Source organism: Meleagris gallopavo, chromosome 6 (assembly GCF_905368555.1).
Source record: "Meleagris gallopavo chromosome 6, MGAL_WU_HG_1.1, whole genome shotgun sequence".
NCBI classification, from domain to species: Eukaryota; Metazoa; Chordata; class Aves; order Galliformes; family Phasianidae; genus Meleagris; species Meleagris gallopavo.
This window is the reverse complement of record NC_139409.1, coordinates 41,646,035-41,663,686: the sequence shown is the minus strand read 5'-3', so window position 1 is coordinate 41,663,686 and position 17,652 is coordinate 41,646,035. Positions and strand designations below refer to the sequence as shown.

The 17,652-nt window shown below is 36.8% G+C and overlaps 1 protein-coding gene across 3 annotated transcripts in view; it reads right to left on the bottom strand.

Moving 5' to 3' along the window:
* The window catches only part of DNAJC13 (DnaJ heat shock protein family (Hsp40) member C13), a 57,601-nt gene that overhangs the window by 24,132 nt on the left and 15,817 nt on the right, over window positions 1–17,652 (bottom strand). For 2 of the 3 annotated variants that reach the window (XR_014883977.1, XM_085226467.1), the window contains exons 13-34: window positions 17,112–17,211; window positions 16,757–16,864; window positions 16,186–16,341; window positions 15,395–15,451; window positions 13,934–14,055; window positions 12,716–12,791; window positions 11,629–11,724; window positions 11,334–11,477; window positions 10,071–10,085; window positions 9,322–9,404; window positions 8,009–8,162; window positions 5,861–5,964; window positions 5,629–5,788; window positions 4,914–4,976; window positions 4,490–4,591; window positions 4,237–4,341; window positions 3,341–3,543; window positions 2,785–2,869; window positions 2,429–2,583; window positions 1,848–1,893; window positions 1,457–1,611; window positions 689–890 (exon numbers count right to left, since the gene is read on the bottom strand). Coding sequence is in view for 2 of the 3 variants with exons in the window: in XM_085226467.1 (XP_085082593.1) it covers window positions 689–890; window positions 1,457–1,611; window positions 1,848–1,893; window positions 2,429–2,583; window positions 2,785–2,869; window positions 3,341–3,543; window positions 4,237–4,341; window positions 4,490–4,591; window positions 4,914–4,976; window positions 5,629–5,788; window positions 5,861–5,964; window positions 8,009–8,162; window positions 9,322–9,404; window positions 10,071–10,085; window positions 11,334–11,477; window positions 11,629–11,724; window positions 12,716–12,791; window positions 13,934–14,055; window positions 15,395–15,451; window positions 16,186–16,341; window positions 16,757–16,864; window positions 17,112–17,211 (2,491 nt within the window). In the remaining variant the exon portion in view is untranslated. The remainder of the gene's footprint in view (window positions 1–688; window positions 891–1,456; window positions 1,612–1,847; window positions 1,894–2,428; window positions 2,584–2,784; window positions 2,870–3,340; window positions 3,544–4,236; window positions 4,342–4,489; window positions 4,592–4,913; window positions 4,977–5,628; window positions 5,789–5,860; window positions 5,965–8,008; window positions 8,163–9,321; window positions 9,405–10,070; window positions 10,086–11,333; window positions 11,478–11,628; window positions 11,725–12,715; window positions 12,792–13,933; window positions 14,056–15,394; window positions 15,452–16,185; window positions 16,342–16,756; window positions 16,865–17,111; window positions 17,212–17,652) is intronic. The other variant, XM_085226468.1, reaches the window with a different exon arrangement.

The window sequence follows — 17,652 nt, the reverse complement described above, 5'->3', positions numbered from 1 at the left end:
ACTCAATGCAGTACATATCTTTATTAAAGCTGCACTTTGCTGTAAAGATATCCCTATCTCACATTACCCTGAAGTCAGAGATTATTTACCTCATCTTTTTATTGTTAATAATTATGGTTCTCCCTCCAGTCAGGTAAGGGAACAAGACTTTGCTTCACTGCAGTGCTACATCTTACTCAAGATTTAGAGTGCCTATGTGTTTATAGAAGAGTCATAATAGAAGAGGGAGAGGCACTTAAATGATAAGCAGCTGTGAATTATTTCAAGAACCATAAAACTGCATAAGAGAAATTGACTAGACTGCTAACTATATGAAGATCTTATCAATTCAGTTAGTATCAAGCTTCTCAGTTTCCTCTATGGCACAGACAAATAAGAACTAAGAAATGTTTTCCCCCCCATCAGCTGAGATTCACTGAAACACTGAAGTTGGATGTTTTTTTTGTTTGTTTTTCAAAGCCACTACAAGAACTGGTTAACCTTTGGCTGCTACATAGCATGAGGTCTATTCTGTTTTAAGATAAAGGAATGTTTAACCTGTTTGCTTATTTATTGTAAAGACAGGATTAATTATTTATTTCCAACAGATGTGGCACTTGATTTCCTTACTTGATTTCACCTGATGTTACAAATCCCATTATGAGTGCGAAAGAACAAGAACTGAATGGGTTCTAAAATTCTTACTTACTGGATCTTTAATTGGCCAGTCTGGAAATCTCAGTGTATCACAAAGATGCTTGAGGTAATAAATATTACAGAACAGTTCATTTTCCAGTTGTGGGTAGTTGATAACTGGGATAGGACAGTATTGGTAGAGTGCCCTTGTATTGCTTTGAAGGCGAGGAGTGAAATCAGCAAGATGAGCAGCAATCTTCTCTATCATAAGACGTCTGAAAGTTACAAAGCCAAGCACAGTCTCAAAATATGGTTACTGTTGAAGTGCATTCAACGACTTCTAATAGAAAGATTTCCCCAAGTTGTATGCCAAGTTATGGAAGGGACCATTGTTCTATTCTGTCATGAAGCTATTGAAAAATAACCCAAAGTGACATTTTTCCTCCCTCAATCTCTCTATCCAATACCTTCAGAATTTACTGTGACATTAGAGTTGACTCTCCTAGACAGGTGATAGTAGTAAATGAACACAAGTATAACGCAGCCTGCAGCGGTAGTGTATTCTCCACACAGGAAAGGAACTCAAGTAAGTCACAGATAGATGTCAAACAATGTCAGATGTTCACCGAAAAAAAAAATTTCCCTTCTTTCTGCCAATCTCCTTGCCTGTTATTTTTGATAGAAGCACAGGATACTGCCCACGCAGAAGCAAAAAAGGCATGCAGTACAGACATGGAAAACAGCTATTTTAGATTTCAGAGAAGTTAAAACTAAGACCTATTCAGCATGAGATGTAGTTGTTCAGATTCATCCCTCTGACAGAAAAAAAAGAAAAGGTTACCTCATTTCATTGCTCCAAATTGCTTCTGGAGTGTCAAATTCCCCAAGAAATATCTCTGAAAATTTTTCTGGCTCGTAATTTTCCAAGTAACACACCATTGCTTCAGGAAGAACATGTCCAAGAATACTTCTTTGAACTATATCTTGACTTTTCGTCTATGAAAAAACACAACACTGTCATCTCAAATTTAATCTGAATTCAGCTTTCCTAACCAACTCCAGATCTGGAAGACCCAACCCCCACCTCTCCTTTACAGATTCTTAATGAACTTAATGAACTCCCTTCCAATTCTTAAGAACTGAGAAGAAAAGCATGAAGTACTGTTGAAGCAGCCACAGGTCACTTGCAAAACCACTTGGAAACAGGAGATTATTTTTTATAATTTACTCACTTCTTCAGACTTGAAGGCTTGCTTTGTATGTGCATATTTCAAAAACCTAGAAAATAAATAGTATTTTTTGTTTTCATTGATACTTAAAGCACCTTTGAAAGATAAGCAGAGCAATATAATCCAGCTGGCCACACATTTTCTTCAAAATAAAAGAGTAACAATAACCACTGAATGAATCTGAAAAAAATCCATGAAAATCTTGGGAACCCCACTGAGTATTTCCATGTTTAAGTATTGCCTAATGTTCACCACTGTAGTTTAAAGGCCTTGTTCCCAAAATCTTGTTTCTTCCCCATAAAAACAATTGAAAACAGAAGCTGATAGAGACAGCCTTTCCCTACAAACTCCTTCCTGCATCATTTCATAGATGAAACAAGACAACACTTCCCTCCCTGGCAGGGTCATAAGCAATTAATGTTGTTAGCAGCTGACCTGACTGTGTGGTAATGATTCGTTTAGAAGAGAGCTTTTGCCAGCAGTCTCACATTGGTTCTAACAAAACACCCCCAGGAGTGTTTAGAGCAGTAGCCATTTCAACTAGAACTGGTCAAAAGGCATTTTAAGTTATTCTTTTTCCTCACCTTGCAATAGGAAGCACATTGGAACCCGTGTACATCATGATAAAGAAGAATACTCCACTCAAATAGAAACGAGGTAACTGAGGATTATCTTGCATGACATGAAACAACAATATAGCAACTTTTTCCACAAGTATAGGATCAAAAGTCAGCAGCAACTGAAATCAAAGAACATGAGCATTTACATTAGCTGCCCAAGTAATTCAAATTACCTACCAAAAATTCCAGTTTTAACCAATCAAGTTTCAGGACAAATAATTCAACTTCAAAATTTCATTTAAGAAATACTTCATACAAAAACTAACAAGTTCAAAGTCAGGCTTTTACTCATTTCCATGTATTTTTGGACAGTTGATTACCTGAGTGATATGAGGAAGGCAAGTACTATCTGACAGGAGTCTCTTCACTCTAGGCAAGGGCCTTATAATAGCATTGTCTTGATCCCTAAAAAAATAAGTTGGTAATGCATTAAGCAGACATGTCTTTACTCCAGCAACAGTGAAGAACCTTATTAAGCCATAAGTATCAAGCTATTCAGATCAGATTCAGTGTAATTCTAAGTTGTTGGGTTTTTTTTTTTTTTTTTTAATTGGATGTTCTAAGTGTAGTTTAATACTATACATCAAAGACACTTTACTTCCAAGTTAAGTAAGAGCCTGTCAGTCAGAACAAGGCTTTGTTGTTGTGCATTAGGAACGTACAAAGCTTGTGCATAGATTCTTGCAGTTCTTATCACAATATCAGTACTGTTTCATTTAGAAACTACTTAACCACAGAACTAATTACTAATACTAAAAGGATCTTTAATACTGTTCATTAACATACTACTTGGGTTCTAAGAAAAACTTGAAGACAGAACTTGCATTTATATGTCTGCAAGACAGTTAACCACTTCAGCTGAAAATTAGTGTTTACCTGCTGGGAAAATATCCACACATTGTGATGAGCATGTTGAGTATAAGGGTAGCAAGGTCAGTCTCATTCAACACAGCCTGGCCACTGGCAAGCAAGCACCACTTCAGCTGAGGAATGACTTGTAGTGGTCGCCAGCCATCCATACCTTGAGCCCAGCAACGTGTTTTTGAAGTCAACTTTCCACTATCCCACAGTTCCTGCATCTATTGCAAGATAAGAGACAATTTAGTTGATTCACGCATTCAGAATGGCAGACTCTTCCACAGTTCCATGAATTCTAACAAAACCAGTTAGTAAATATGAAGGAAATGTAGACAGATTAGTCACTGCAAAATCGGGGCACAAACTGATAGACAGTATTGCCAAAGGCATTTAAAGCTTTCATCTGCTATTGGGAAGAGTGACTGAGATGTCAGAGTGAATGCTATTTTAACAGAACGGATCGAGGCTTTTTCTGGAGAATTTAGACATAGGCAGTTCACTGTATTTTTCTATTTTTATTTAAAACAAAACAAAACAAAAAAAAAACAAGAACTCATCCATGTCCCTATTTCTCTTTCCACTCACCCAAACAGTCAGACAGGAAAGAGACCTACAACTTTTAGGTTAGAAGAGCCAAGTCACTTGAGGTACACAGTTACTGCAGTACTGTAAAGAGAGTTCCAACCACAGAGAACTAAGATTTGTCCCTTAAGATGAACTAAGAATTTATGTAACAGAAGCTGTAGGCTACAACAGACAATTGCTGTAATAACTGTTATATCAGTATTTGTTTCACAACTAGGTCTTTGGTCGCACATCCTCTATATCTTTAGCAGACCTGGTTCTTGGCACAATGCCCCATCATCCAGATGGAAACTTCTTCCATCAAACTTGAGTCAGAAGCAGATAAATACCTCTTGAAAGCTGTAAGGACCACTCCTTTCTTTGTCAGCATTGCCAAAGTACCATTCTTTCTCACTCTCCCTCTTCATATCAGGCGCTGCCTCAATCACGTTGCTCTAGAAATCGGTAAGATCAGCTTCAGTGCAACTATCACATTTCCACAGGAAATTTAACAAAAACACTGATTTTTTTTTTTTTTTTTTTTTAAAGTGTTGTCATTTTAGCAAAGCAATATATGAACAATAAGAAACAAAGGCTGCATACCTGCAGAGGTACTGTAGCTCTGCTTGTGTGAAGATGTGCTAGAGTGAGCAGATCCACAAGGATTCTAATTCCATTTGAATCCATAAGGTCCTTCACATTTTTCTGTTGATAGATGAACTGAGTTAACAAAATCATTTTCTAGATAAGAGTTTTTACAAGTACTGAACAGTTTTATCCAAGAATCTATTGTGAGAAAAGTTAAAGCATTAGCTAAAATTCCCAGGATAGTATGACCACGAGAATACCTACATATTTCCTTCAGTTTTCTCACCAATAAACAACAGTTACCATGACCCAGAATACACAGCTTTAAAGCCTGCTTTGCGATCTGATTTTTTCTTAAAGTTAAACCTGAACGACTACTTCAGCCCAAATTATACAGCTGAAAGACCCATGAACTGTTAAGTGTACAAGGGTACCTTACCTTATTAAGGATCAACTTGTTGAGAAACAGTATCAGTCTATCCCGCTCAAGCCTATCAGTGCACTATTGCAGCAGAAGAGAACAAATCAGTGTTTAATAGGATATGAGAAGTTACCTTCAAGAATCAATACAGTTGTGCCCACAAAGACCCATTTACTTTTTTCCTGCCCCAAATAATACTACTGATTATTAAATGCATTATTTACGCACAGCTTTCTGCTACTGAAATTGAGAAGTCTTGTTCCTATCTACCATCGTCTTTTTTGCACTACCAAGAATCAAGGCAAAATATGAGACTGGTTCAGTTACACTTATATCTAAGTGATATAATATCTATATACATATTTAAGTATAAGCCATATCTAAAACCCAAACTGATGTGAGCAAAAAACCCCCTTCTTCAGACTACATGGAGATGTATTTTTGCAAATGTTGTCAAACATGATTCAGCAGACACACTGAATGGCCAAAGCAGCTACCATGAAAATACAATCCATAGCATGTGTCCATCTAAGGTACCATTTCATTAAGTCTGAGGTTGTTGCCATTATTCTTAAAGTCAGCATTTCCAAATATGACCTGGAACAAGGTCATCTTCTTAGAAGCTCTGTTTCTTGTGCTCGCTTCAAATTTCACAGCAACTTGAAGAATCTCAGCATATGCTGGACTAGCTATATATAAACTACTGTTTCACATTGTTTTACATAACTCTTACCCGTTCTAACATCCCAACAATATATTTAGTATCTGAAAACGGTCCTATTTCTTCATGACATCTTCCATAAACAATGGCCAACGCCTGCAGACATAGGCATTTCATATTTACTTTTGGAGTAAGCAGGAAGCGATGGTAGAGCTCATTGAAGAATTCATATCTATGAAAGAGAAGAGGTTTTAGAAAAGAAAAACAGACTTCAGAGTAAGATAAGGTTTTAGTAATAACTCACGATTTTTTGATTGCTCCACTCTCTTCAGTTTCATCTTCTTCCAGTAACAATCTCAAATAGTAATCCCCTATTTTTATTTCCTCAGAAAGGCACTCATATTTTACCTATAACATAAAACAGGTTATTCAGTGAACAAAAAAAAAATGCTCTCTGTTAGGTTTTTGCTTGCATATACATTAATGCATTTCCTATAATCTGAGAAAGATTAAAACCATTTGCAAATCTGTGGTTAAAGTATACATCTAAAAATAAAAAGCTTAATTAAGCTCAACTGTTGCTGCTCTGAACAAATGAAGTATCTGATGTCACTGAAATTCCAGCTTCCAGTCTTTAACTAACTTGCATCTAACATCAGTATTTTTAGTAACTTGGATAACATGATATATTCAATGAGTCAAGCTTTAATAAGCAGTTACTGCACTGCAAGATATTTTACTCAATGTTACTACAAGTATGAAACCCAGCATCACTTAATCGCCAGCAATACTTGATATTATACTAGGTAATTAAAGTTTAGATGCATCAGAATACACACAGAGAAACTGAAGTAAAATTGCATAATGAGAACCATCATTAACTTTAGGACAATTATATTACATCTTATCCATATGCCTTGCTGTTTAATGGTTTAAGCATTTGGCAAGCACCTAATTCAGAGCTAACTAACTACCACAAGCCACTCACTGCAGTAGTTGTTCCTATCTACCATTTGCAGACAACTTTTTGTGGCCTCATAACAGTGACGTACAGATTAAGTGATAGGACACAATATGATGAGGTGTCAGTAACAAGCAACCTTCCAGAGCAACTTCAGACCACAGCTCTCTTTGCAAAGTGACGTGTTCCACAGCTGGCAGAGTAGCCTCTGTCATCACTACGTGAGCTAGCTGAAATACTTAAGAGCGTGGTTTGACAGTGTTGATTTAAACAGCAAGCATAAAGGAGCAGCTGTTTTAAGACCACACTGCAGGATTCCCCATCAAGTCAGTCTCAGAATATTCTGGGCGGTAACTGCAAGAATGCTAAGCAATACATTCCAGTAGCACATGCCACAGAAGGAGCACAAAGTGCGTATGGGAAGTCTGTTTTAAAGCTTCAAATCTGAGCTTTTGATTCTGCCCCAGTTAGCACCTCTGCAAGTGCAGAGGCTGGAGTTGAGATAACAGATACTGCTGTGCCTGCTTCTGACCCATAACTGAAGGATGCAATACAAACCCAAATTTAGCTACTCAGTCTGGTGTGATGGGGATACATGCAGTCCTACAGTAGTTCTTCCACTTTGATGACTATTCTAACAGATCTGATACTCATATGACATCTGAGAATTTCTCAAAAGCAGCAGTTTTACTTATTTCGCCCCTGCTCAAATTTTAACATGAAAGTTGTGACAACGTTGGTATTGACAGTATCTATGAATACCTTATACTTGAATTCAAGTGCGATTGTGTTTCGCTTTATATTACACGTTACATGCACAAATCTCTACAGACCAAAACAGTACTTACACAAAAGCAGAGTAGAGGAAATGTTTTCCAGTAACGTGCTAATAAACATCTGACAAGCTGTTTTGAGAAAGCTAAATTAGGACTATATCAATCCCTTAACAGGAGCCTGCAATGCTGTTCTGACTTCAAGTACTGCTATTCCTAGAATGTGAAAAATCTTCAATCTATAATCTACTGAGCAACATGGTTTTAACCACATACCCACTTCATGGTTTGACAGGTCAGTACTTTATTTCCACCATATCTCTGTGCTCCTAGAGTAATTAAGACTAGAAACTTGCAAGCAAGAAGTGGCTCACAGAACTACCCAAAACAAGTCTCATGAACACTCAAAACCAAGTACGACAACAAGTGTGGCAAAAGCATCATACCAACTTGCCTTCATTCCTCTTATGCAAGTATAATTTATCTTTAAGGTGTCACTTGTCACTTAGCAAGACTGAAACCTCTTCAGCCTGACAACAGACAATACCACCCATCCATAGCCTCAAATTCTGGCAGTTTATTCTATAACCCCAGAAGAATTGTAGCTTGCAGTCAGGGACTTTCAACACAACATGTACTCAGGCAGCTAGAAACAAAAAAGTGACATTTTAATTAGCCATATTTTACAATGCAAGTTCTCCAACAGAGAGTCATTTACCTCAAACTCCTGATGGTTCCACGAGATAACACTAGCACTACCAAGTTCTCTGTCAATATTAAATGCTCTCATTTCAGACTCAAGAGTATCTCTGAGTTCTTCCCGTGTTTTGAAGTTCCAAATCAAGTTTGATCTAGCATGATCCTGAAGAAATCTAGGAAAGAAGTTAAAGTTTAAACTCCTCAAACATCATCTGAAAGTCAGACAAGAATCAGCTAGCAAGACAGAGAAGGCTAGCATTACCGAATCTTAATTAGAAGGCACTGAGTAGCAGTCTCTAGTTCATTAGAAAAATTACAGTCATTTGCTTTTATACTGTTTTCATTGTCATGGACATCTAAAGCACATTATTTATTTTCTCTCTTTTAGCTCAGTTATCTGCATGCAGCTGATGAACTGGGTATTTGCAAGCTGTTCACTGTATATCAGGATGGGCTAGAAATGAACAACCACCCAAAGCAGCAAAAAAAGCACACAGCTTGTGTACATTTTGACCAAGAAGAACAGTTTATGCAGGAGAAAAAGTTGATATCTCAGATGCCACAAGACAGTCAGAAGATGCTGTTCAGTGACAGTTTAAAAAAAATGTTTGGATCTAGAGACTGGCTGAGAGCACTACTTGAATACACAATCAGGAGGATGTGAATCCTCCTTTCACAGAGTATTTATTTAGAGACAAAGCACATAATTTGATGCTTTGAAACATTAAGCACCAAACACTTAAGTCTGTTGAACAGTCAGCTTTACTAATCCATTTCACAACACTCCCAGCCAAAAAAAAAAAATGATGTTCACTTTTTTTTCCCCCAGATGGAGGTCCCTCCCTTTTAAACTTTGATGGTTGTAAGAACTCACAGATAAGCAAGCTCCATTTAGAACTTGTGACATTATTTAGAACCCAATATACAAAGGTTTTCTCCCCTTCAGCCTTAAGTTCATTTTTATTCAAGTTAATAGGTTATCAATGAGCGTACAAGTTGATGCATCAACATTCTACAATATTAGTATATTGTAATGTTTTGTAAAACTTTGCTTTAGCCTACAGCATCATGGAGACCTGCACCTGTAGCTTGTTGATCCCTTTTTGATTCATGGAGTAATAAAAGATGTAGCTTGATAATATTAGAGAAGCTTTCAAATTTCCCTTCCCCTTACCTATCTTACAATTTTGCAAGTTTCTGTTATTAAGCACATACACCATTTCAAAGCAGGCAACAATTGGAAGCAATCCACAGGCACTCAGTAGATATTAAAAATATCCATCCAGATAAAAGTTGAATCAGACTCCTACCATATTAATTTCAGTATTTTACCTGTAGTAAAAGAGATCCCAGTTTGCTTCTATTTTTATTCTTTGCCGTCGTTTCCTTAATATCACTGGCTTTTGAATAACATTCTGCAAAAAAGCCAAATTTAAGAAATTAACAATAACAGAGAATCCACGTTTTCCCTTTAAAATAAATAAGCTGGGGTTTTTATTCCTTCTAAAGCTGTACTTTAAGTTAAGCCTCATTAATAAGCTCTCTTTCCAGTACGCAGCAGTAATAGACTTTCACAAGTGTTATTTACACTACACTAAATCATGCTAGAGAAACTTTCAGCTCTTTCACAAGTCAGTTGTTTAAAAGCAAGTTCTCTCTCACTGAGAAAAGCTTAGCTCCCACCACCAAAGCAGTCTCAGTGCTAGCAAGATTACCAGCATAAGTCAGTATGCTTAAATACTAACCACTTAATTTAACCATGCAAGACAACAGTACTGTTAATGCTGAGCTAAACAGGCAAGCAAAGCTTTGAAAACGGCTTCCAAAAAAAAAATAATAAAAAAAATAATAATAATCCATGACCAGAAGTTCCAAATCTGACTTCTGGAGAAAACGCCAGAAGACTACTTAGTTCTTGAAAGAAAGTAATTAAGGTAAGTCACATTAATACATCTCAAACCTGACTTGGCTGCTGAAAGGTTCCCTAGTTTGCTCAAGCATTAAATCAATGTTATGTACTACATGCAAACAAGAGTCTGAGCAACATAATTCACACGCATGGCTGAGATACACAGACTCACCATATTATTTCTGTCCTGATTTTAATGGCAAGTTGGAAGAAAAGAAAAAAGGAATGTTTAACAAGTCACAATCGTTGAACTAATTCAAGGTGGTAATAACAAACTTGCTAGTACCCTTTCAAAGCTACAGTTGCATACATGTAAAATTCAATAGCTCAGAACCCTGGACTGAAAAGCAATCAATCACTTAAGCTCAGTATACAGACAAGGTGCTTAAAGATGTTTGCTGAGATTAATACTGCAAAACATCCTGAAGTGTAATTCATCTTTACGTTGCCATTTTCCACTTTTTCCATTCATGCTTTGCTTTGATCCTAGTTCAGTATTATTCTGCAGAGTATCTATCAAAATTCTGCACCTCATCACACATCAAGCGTCAGCAACATTTCAGGAAGTTAAGGATTTCCCACGTTCAAGCTTAGCGTTGCAACAGATCAAGTACGAAGACTGGTGTGATCAGTACTTCACATTCCACTGCTCTTTCCATCCTTCCTTATAAGAAAGGAATGGTAGATTGCTTCAATTTCCAGAATGCGCAAAAACAAGTTTAGTCATGAGACTAAAGAAAGTTAAGGGGAACACCTCATGATTCAAAGTCTGTCGCACAGAACACAAAAATAGAATAATGAGAAAAAGGAGACCTCCTACACTCAATTATAGTTTCAGATCAAAGCAACCACATATCACTACAATGCTAAGCTTAGTTTTATACATAATCTTTTGTAATTTAAGCACTGAAATACTTGACTTGCTGTGCAGCTTTGTCAACCTTCAGTGAAGTTCAACTGATAAAGAATTTGTATTGTTGGAATGCAATACAAGGCAGTATTAAGCTTCAAGTAGGTCCCACCACATACAAAGCACATCATTTCAGAAGTAAACAACTGTTTGGCTATATTTGGAAGAAGTTATAGATGTTTTTGCTACGTTTCAAAGAATTTCCTATTCTCCAGTATAATTAAAAATGGAAGAGATGCACATAAGCTGCACTGCAGTTTGGTAAGATGCACTAAAACAAGAACAAGTTAAAGCTTAATCTATATTCCAAATGCATTTGTTGATTACATTCTTTGTAGAACTCATTTCTAACAAAAGATGAAGACCAGTAAGAGTCAGAATTTAGTAAACAGAAGCAGAAGAATGAAATTTCTCATATGTCCACATGTCTATTACTAGAAGTTTTCCTATCATTTCATGGAGATGGCGATGTTCCTCCCTATGCTTAGTATAGTTGCTGTAGGAGAGAGCTTTAAGTATTTTTACCTCTTTTTGAGCTATTCCCATTCTGTCTCGCCAGTGCATCAAGACTAAATCCACTTTCTCTTTGGCAAATTTTTCAACTTCTTTAGCAGCTTTTCCAGCTAGTCTCTGCCACTCTGGCACTTTATTAAACTTGCCATATTGATCCTGCAGAATAAATACCATTAGTTAATAAACCTGCAGCTGCAAATAACGTTAGATGCAAATCAGTGCAATATTTAAATTTCTGCATTAAAAAAAAATCACTAGGACTACACATCTGGAGAATGCAGAAGGCAAGACAGGTGCATTTACTTACAGTTGCGATTTTTAAGTTATCTCTAACATGCATCCTATCAGCATCTTTTTCAGGAACAGGATCAGTACTGTCAAGGTATGCCAGCAAACCTGGTGGCTTAAAAACATTTAAAACCAGAGTGAACACACCTGCAGCTGAAGGAACTGAAAAACATTACAGTAGACAACAAAATGCTTTCTTTAAAATAGAAAACTTCAAAACAGGATGAATATTCTGTCTAAACCCTGTATGTAAAGCTGCAGCAGCTTTTGGTTTGTATTAGTGAAAAGCTACCATCCTCAACAGACAAGTAATTAAGCTTAGGTACAAAAGAGCTCTTTTGCCTATATCCCATTTCTTAAGAGAAAGCTTGTTGAAGCTGAGGACTGCAGAAAGAGGAGATCCTACAGTAGTACTGAGGCAGATGAACACTGAGAAGGACCCGTGGCACGACCTCTCGTATGGACACATGACATTAGAGACAATTTTCTCATTTGACTAAGCTTTCTGGAAGTCAATAACCAAGAAAAAGGACAGCCCACTTTGCCAAAGATAAAAATTAAAAATACCAGTTATTCTAAGCATAATTTCTCCAGATTTAATTCCTTACAACACTACTTGATAAACTAGTTTCACTGAAGCAACTTAAAGAACTTCTCTGAAAAGCTGCAAGAATGAAACAACACAGGAAGTATCAGCCAATATACAAATTTAGCAGAGTTATAAGCAACCAAAGCTAGAAAGGCCTGAAAGCATAAGCAGAACTGTTGCTTTAACCCTTACAAGCATTAAGCACTAGGGACCATTGTTTACTACACCACCCACATTTTCGTTCTTTCAATCAATAAAGTCAGACACTATTGTGTTGAACATTATTTTTTATTTTTTATTTTTTTATTTTTTAAGAGTGGCTGGAGAGTAATATACGAATCTTAGGTGTTTTATACAACTCATCAGTATCCTTCAAATAGATGCCAGACTGCTGGGCTTGCTGGCTGAACATCCCTCCCCGATGGAAAAGCAGATGTTTTAACTATAGCATATCCCAAATTTCCTAATACTGCAGCAGATTTTACTCTTATCCTGTCTATATTCCATTTTTACTCACCAAAATACGTTTCAGCAGGTTCATAGCAGTTTTGTTCTCAGCTGTCCAAAGGCCAACCAAATGTCTACTTAGCTGCCTGAAAAAAGTCATTGAGATAAAAAATCCTGCAAGTTAGTATTTTATATAGCTTCATAAACTACAGAAATCTATACCCTTACCATGCTGGTGAAATGAAGATGAGCAAGAGGTTTGTGGTCTTAAGTGCGTAAGAGCACAAAGCAATATATTGTTCCAATTCAAGTAGATGCTCAGCATGCTTTGATGTGTTGGCTTTAAGAAATTCTAGTGAAGTTAGTGGAACAGTAGCAGCACATGCTTTTTGATCTAATCCTAAAAGAACACTTGAGCAATAGAGCAGAAACTAAACATCTAATTTAGGTGTAAGTTTATCCAGTTGCTCTTAAGTTACAGTTAGATTTAAGTTCTTATTAGGTGCTCTACTTGAAGTCCATAACATCAGTTATTGGCTAGGATAGCCTCCTCTGGGAGCCTGCCTTCTGTGCCAACTGACACTTTCTGCCAATCTTTGTTAACGATGGTTCTAATGTGTTAAACTAAAGCATTACTTAAAATCAAGTTGTAAGTAACTCCAAACAGAACGTATAATGATGGAGGGTTTCTGAAAGACAGAGCAGCAACAAGTTTCACTGGTTACTGCACTGCTTCAGCAACTTCTAGTGCTTCAATAAGGTGCATACCTTCTGTAGTCTTATATTAGGAGTGATAATTCAGTTGATTCCCCCATTCTGATCAGCATGCCCTCAGACCTGCTCTGAGAGCTCTCAAGTTTTACTCATTGCTGAATTTATGGAACAATTTCTGCTGTGGCAACTTCTCTCAGACAAGACAGTTGATACTAACTGCATGCAAGATGCCTGAGGTATGCATACTAGGATTTATGCAGTTGCCTAATAAAGCTGAGCCTTTTTGCAAATTCAAAATATTCTACTTGCTTTTTGTTTCCCTGAATATTTTCAAGAAAAGCAAAACAAAACAAAATTTGAGCTTTTCATGAACAACTGAGTCCCAATTTGGCAAAGAAACAAAATCATTTTGGCTGCAGTCTCAGGTCAAGTTTGCTCTACTTAAGCATTCCATCTGCCGAAAATATTCTAAAGGATTGCAAGAATTCTTTCCTGAGCTCCCAGTGTATCCAGTGTGAGCTAGGCCATTATTTAAGACTTTTTAAACATGATATATCAAGTGAGACTGACATACCTATTAGTAAGCATCCTCTGATCTGTGCTTATTGTAAACATAGCAGTGTGCAAGTGACGAGGTAAGGCACCTTCACTGAGGGCAAGATCTTGCATTTTGGTAGCAATCTCTTTGTCTCCTTCCTTTGGAAACAGGGCAAGATGATTACTAGAGAAAGAATCTTAGTTAAGCTGTTTTTATCTTAGTCTACAGTTCCAAGACCTTCTTGACCATCAGCTATGTCAACTAATATCTAAAAGCCTGAAGCTACATTACAGTGTGTTTTAACTGCAAGTTTTCAACAGCAAATGATCAGAGTTGTAGTAAAGTCAAGAACCAGATGACTGGTAGTTTTATCTATGAGGACAGTAACTGGATAAGTGAAGATATGTAAGACAGCTCCTATGATAGATCAGGAGATCATTTATACATTTATAATTACCATCCTCACACTACAATTGCAAGTCAGGATTAAAAAAAAAAAAAAAAAAGACAGCCACAAGTAATTGTTTGTTGCTTGAATTTGGTTGATAGGGACTATTTCTAACAATGGCTTGGGCTTTCTGTTTTAGACAGCCACATGGTTAAAAGCCACTTATCCAAAATACATTGGCTGCAATGAATAACTGAAAACACCACTTTTGTTCCATTTTTACTTGGCCATGTCCCTCTTTAGTTCAAACGATGAAAGTCACTGAGAACAGTATAGCAACATTTAGCTAACACTATCTGGTGTATCAGTGGAAACCTGCAGATTTAAAACATCTCTATTTCAAGTGTTCATTCACTTCCATTCCAAGAAACTACTAGATGCAATTCAGATGCATAAGCTGTTGTGACACAATGAGGCTCTAACTTAAGACCTGAGCGCTGAGAGTCAGTTAGCAAGGTCACAATACAACAACCATGAGCACCCCTCCAGAACTATGGACTTGGCCCATGCATCATGATATAGCTCTGGTATGAAAGCTATCCAAGTCAAATCCTTCATTAAAGCAAGAAGAAAAAAAAAAAAAAAAACAGAGGCTGACATAACTAACTTTCTCTGGAGCACTGCTGCCTGCAAATTCCAGTTTCCCATTCCATCTGGCCATTTATTTTTAAAAAATCCCCCAAATATGGCTTCTCCCTAAGATACCCTCTTTAACATGCAGGACAAGTCTAGTGGTTCTAAGGTATGTGATTGAGCTACATACAATATTAACAGCCAAACCTTGACTGCAGTATGAAAACATGCAAGGCACTACCTAGTGTCCCAACTTGCATGCCTTTTAAACTCTCAAGTGCAAAATACACCAAGTTGCTATATCAAAACACCCAGAATTAATGTAGTGTTCTGTTCTTTAACCTCCCCCACAAAAAAATGGGGAAGCTAATGTAACATTAACATCAGCTATTGTTGAGACAACACTGAGATTGCACTTCTGAAATAAGCAATGCATACTTAGTACACTATTCCAAGTAACACTGCTGAACTCTCACCTCTATTATTGCCTTCATCACCAAACCTGCTCCTTTCACAATTGCCATGGAAGGGTGCTACAACAGAAAGTTGACAAAACAATTACTGCAAAATTCAAAGACTACATTATCCACGTGATTCAGTCTCCTTAACTCATCTACATAGATCCTCTTAACTCCAGCTCCGGGCAAAAATTAATCTAAGTTTTGTGAAAGTTAGCCCTAGGAAGAGTTTCAGTCCTACACCTTTGAACAAGATTCTGTCAAGCAGTCATCAGATGGACTTCTGCTGAAAAAGTTAATTCTTCTAACTGTTATTCACAGAGAAAGTTGACAGGAAGAAGATCTAGCTTAATATACAACTTGCATTTTAAGGTATCCCCAGAAACACACCTCAGATAACTTTATTTTGCAATGATTTAGCACATCATTCACTATAGAATAACTCCCTCAAGTCAACATCAGAAGACAAAGCAACAGGCAGAAAAATTTAAGGTGGATAAAGTTTAAGAACACTAACAAGGTGAGCACCAGACAGACTTATTTTTCAGTAGAGCCAGAAAAAAAATCATACTGAATAATTTCTTGCTCTAATGACATTAGAATTCATATTTACTTACTAATCAATGTCAGTAGAGCAAGAACAACTCATATTTACTGACTAATTAATGTGTCTGATAATACATACTCGGCATTATAAGCAGTTAACACTGGGGTTTCCTTTTTAAGAAACTGAGAGGAAAGTCTGTATTTTAAGCAGTAGCAGGACTGAAGTCATTTCAGACAGCAGAATAATAATTGCCAAGTCTCACCTGAAAGAGCTTAAATAGTGTTCTTCCATTAGTTGCCACCATTTCCAACAACATGTCAAACTGCTGCCCTTCAGTAGTCTCACTATACGGAGCACATAGGGCAAATGTCAGGAAGTCCAGAAGTGAACTAATTACTAGAGCACCTGTCCCATGATCCTGGAATTAGCAGAAAAACACTGCCATATTACTCAGAGTAACGACACAGTACTGACTCTTAGAACATACCAAAAGATTCACAATCCCATATATGAGTGCATTGCAAATTACTTTTTCTACGTTTTAAGTCAGTAAGTACCAGTTAATGCTACCATCTTAGTTACATGGAGCACCCTGCCTTTCATATTAAACCACACAAACATTTTTTTTTATATGACATTCCCCAGATTCTTCAGTACAGATAGCTACATTTCTATCCTGCTCAGACCCAAACAGACGTAATTTAACACTGAAACTATTTTATGGTTTCTGCATTTAATCCCAGGTACTTGGACACTGAAAGATATAGCCAAGTATGATTGTTTTCACAGCAATTACGAAAAACACTGGAAGCTGGTTTCAAAATCTAACTTACCACATGGGAATTAAATTTCTCCAGCAGATTTTCTAGAAATTTCTTTGAAAAGAGAAGGGAAGCTTTGTTCAGCTGTTCCTGCCTCAAGTCATAGTCATCATGCATGGGCTATAAGAAAAAAAAGAAAAAAAAAAAAAAGATTCACAAAACATCATCATTTCAACCCTGAATTATTAACAGCCACAATGCAAAAGCCACACACATATTACTGAGGGTCCAAGTGTACCAAGAAAATATTATCTCAAGTTACTTTATGTCTGAGCACATTGCCAGCTGAACTGCAGTCCCTATTTCTACAGCTTTTAGCTTGAAATCACATATTACAAAGTGAAAGATACTACAACTTAATACTTACACACATAAGAGCACAGAGCATGTCAATAGAAGCATGGGTTACTCCATCATTGTTCCTTTTGAGGGCCTTCACAACCTTCATCCCTAATCGTTCTCTAAACCTTTTGAAAGAGCAAAAAAAAGCAAAAACTATCAAGATCAGATAGGAGTGTTTCTAAGTTAAAAGTCCAGTCGTGGACCAAAAGCAGCCTGTTCACACTGCATTTGGCAAACCAAAACCCTGATGTTTATGGAAATTTTATACTGCTTGGTAGGAAAACACTAACATTAGACTTCACTGTTGATAGTATGCAGTGCAATCACAAAAATCAGGCATATCTGTATAGCATTAATGCAAGACACTTCACACAAAAAATCACATTTTTTTTAAAAAGGTCTCAGACTATGTATGTTACTCTTCACATCATTCAGTTGTGCCATTAATGTGAAATCAGAAGTGCTGTGAAGAATTTCATTTTCAGAAGAACATTAAACATTTTTTTCTGTTGCTTATGTTAGCCAACTAAGACAAACCCCAAGAAGCCTATACTTATTACTGCAGG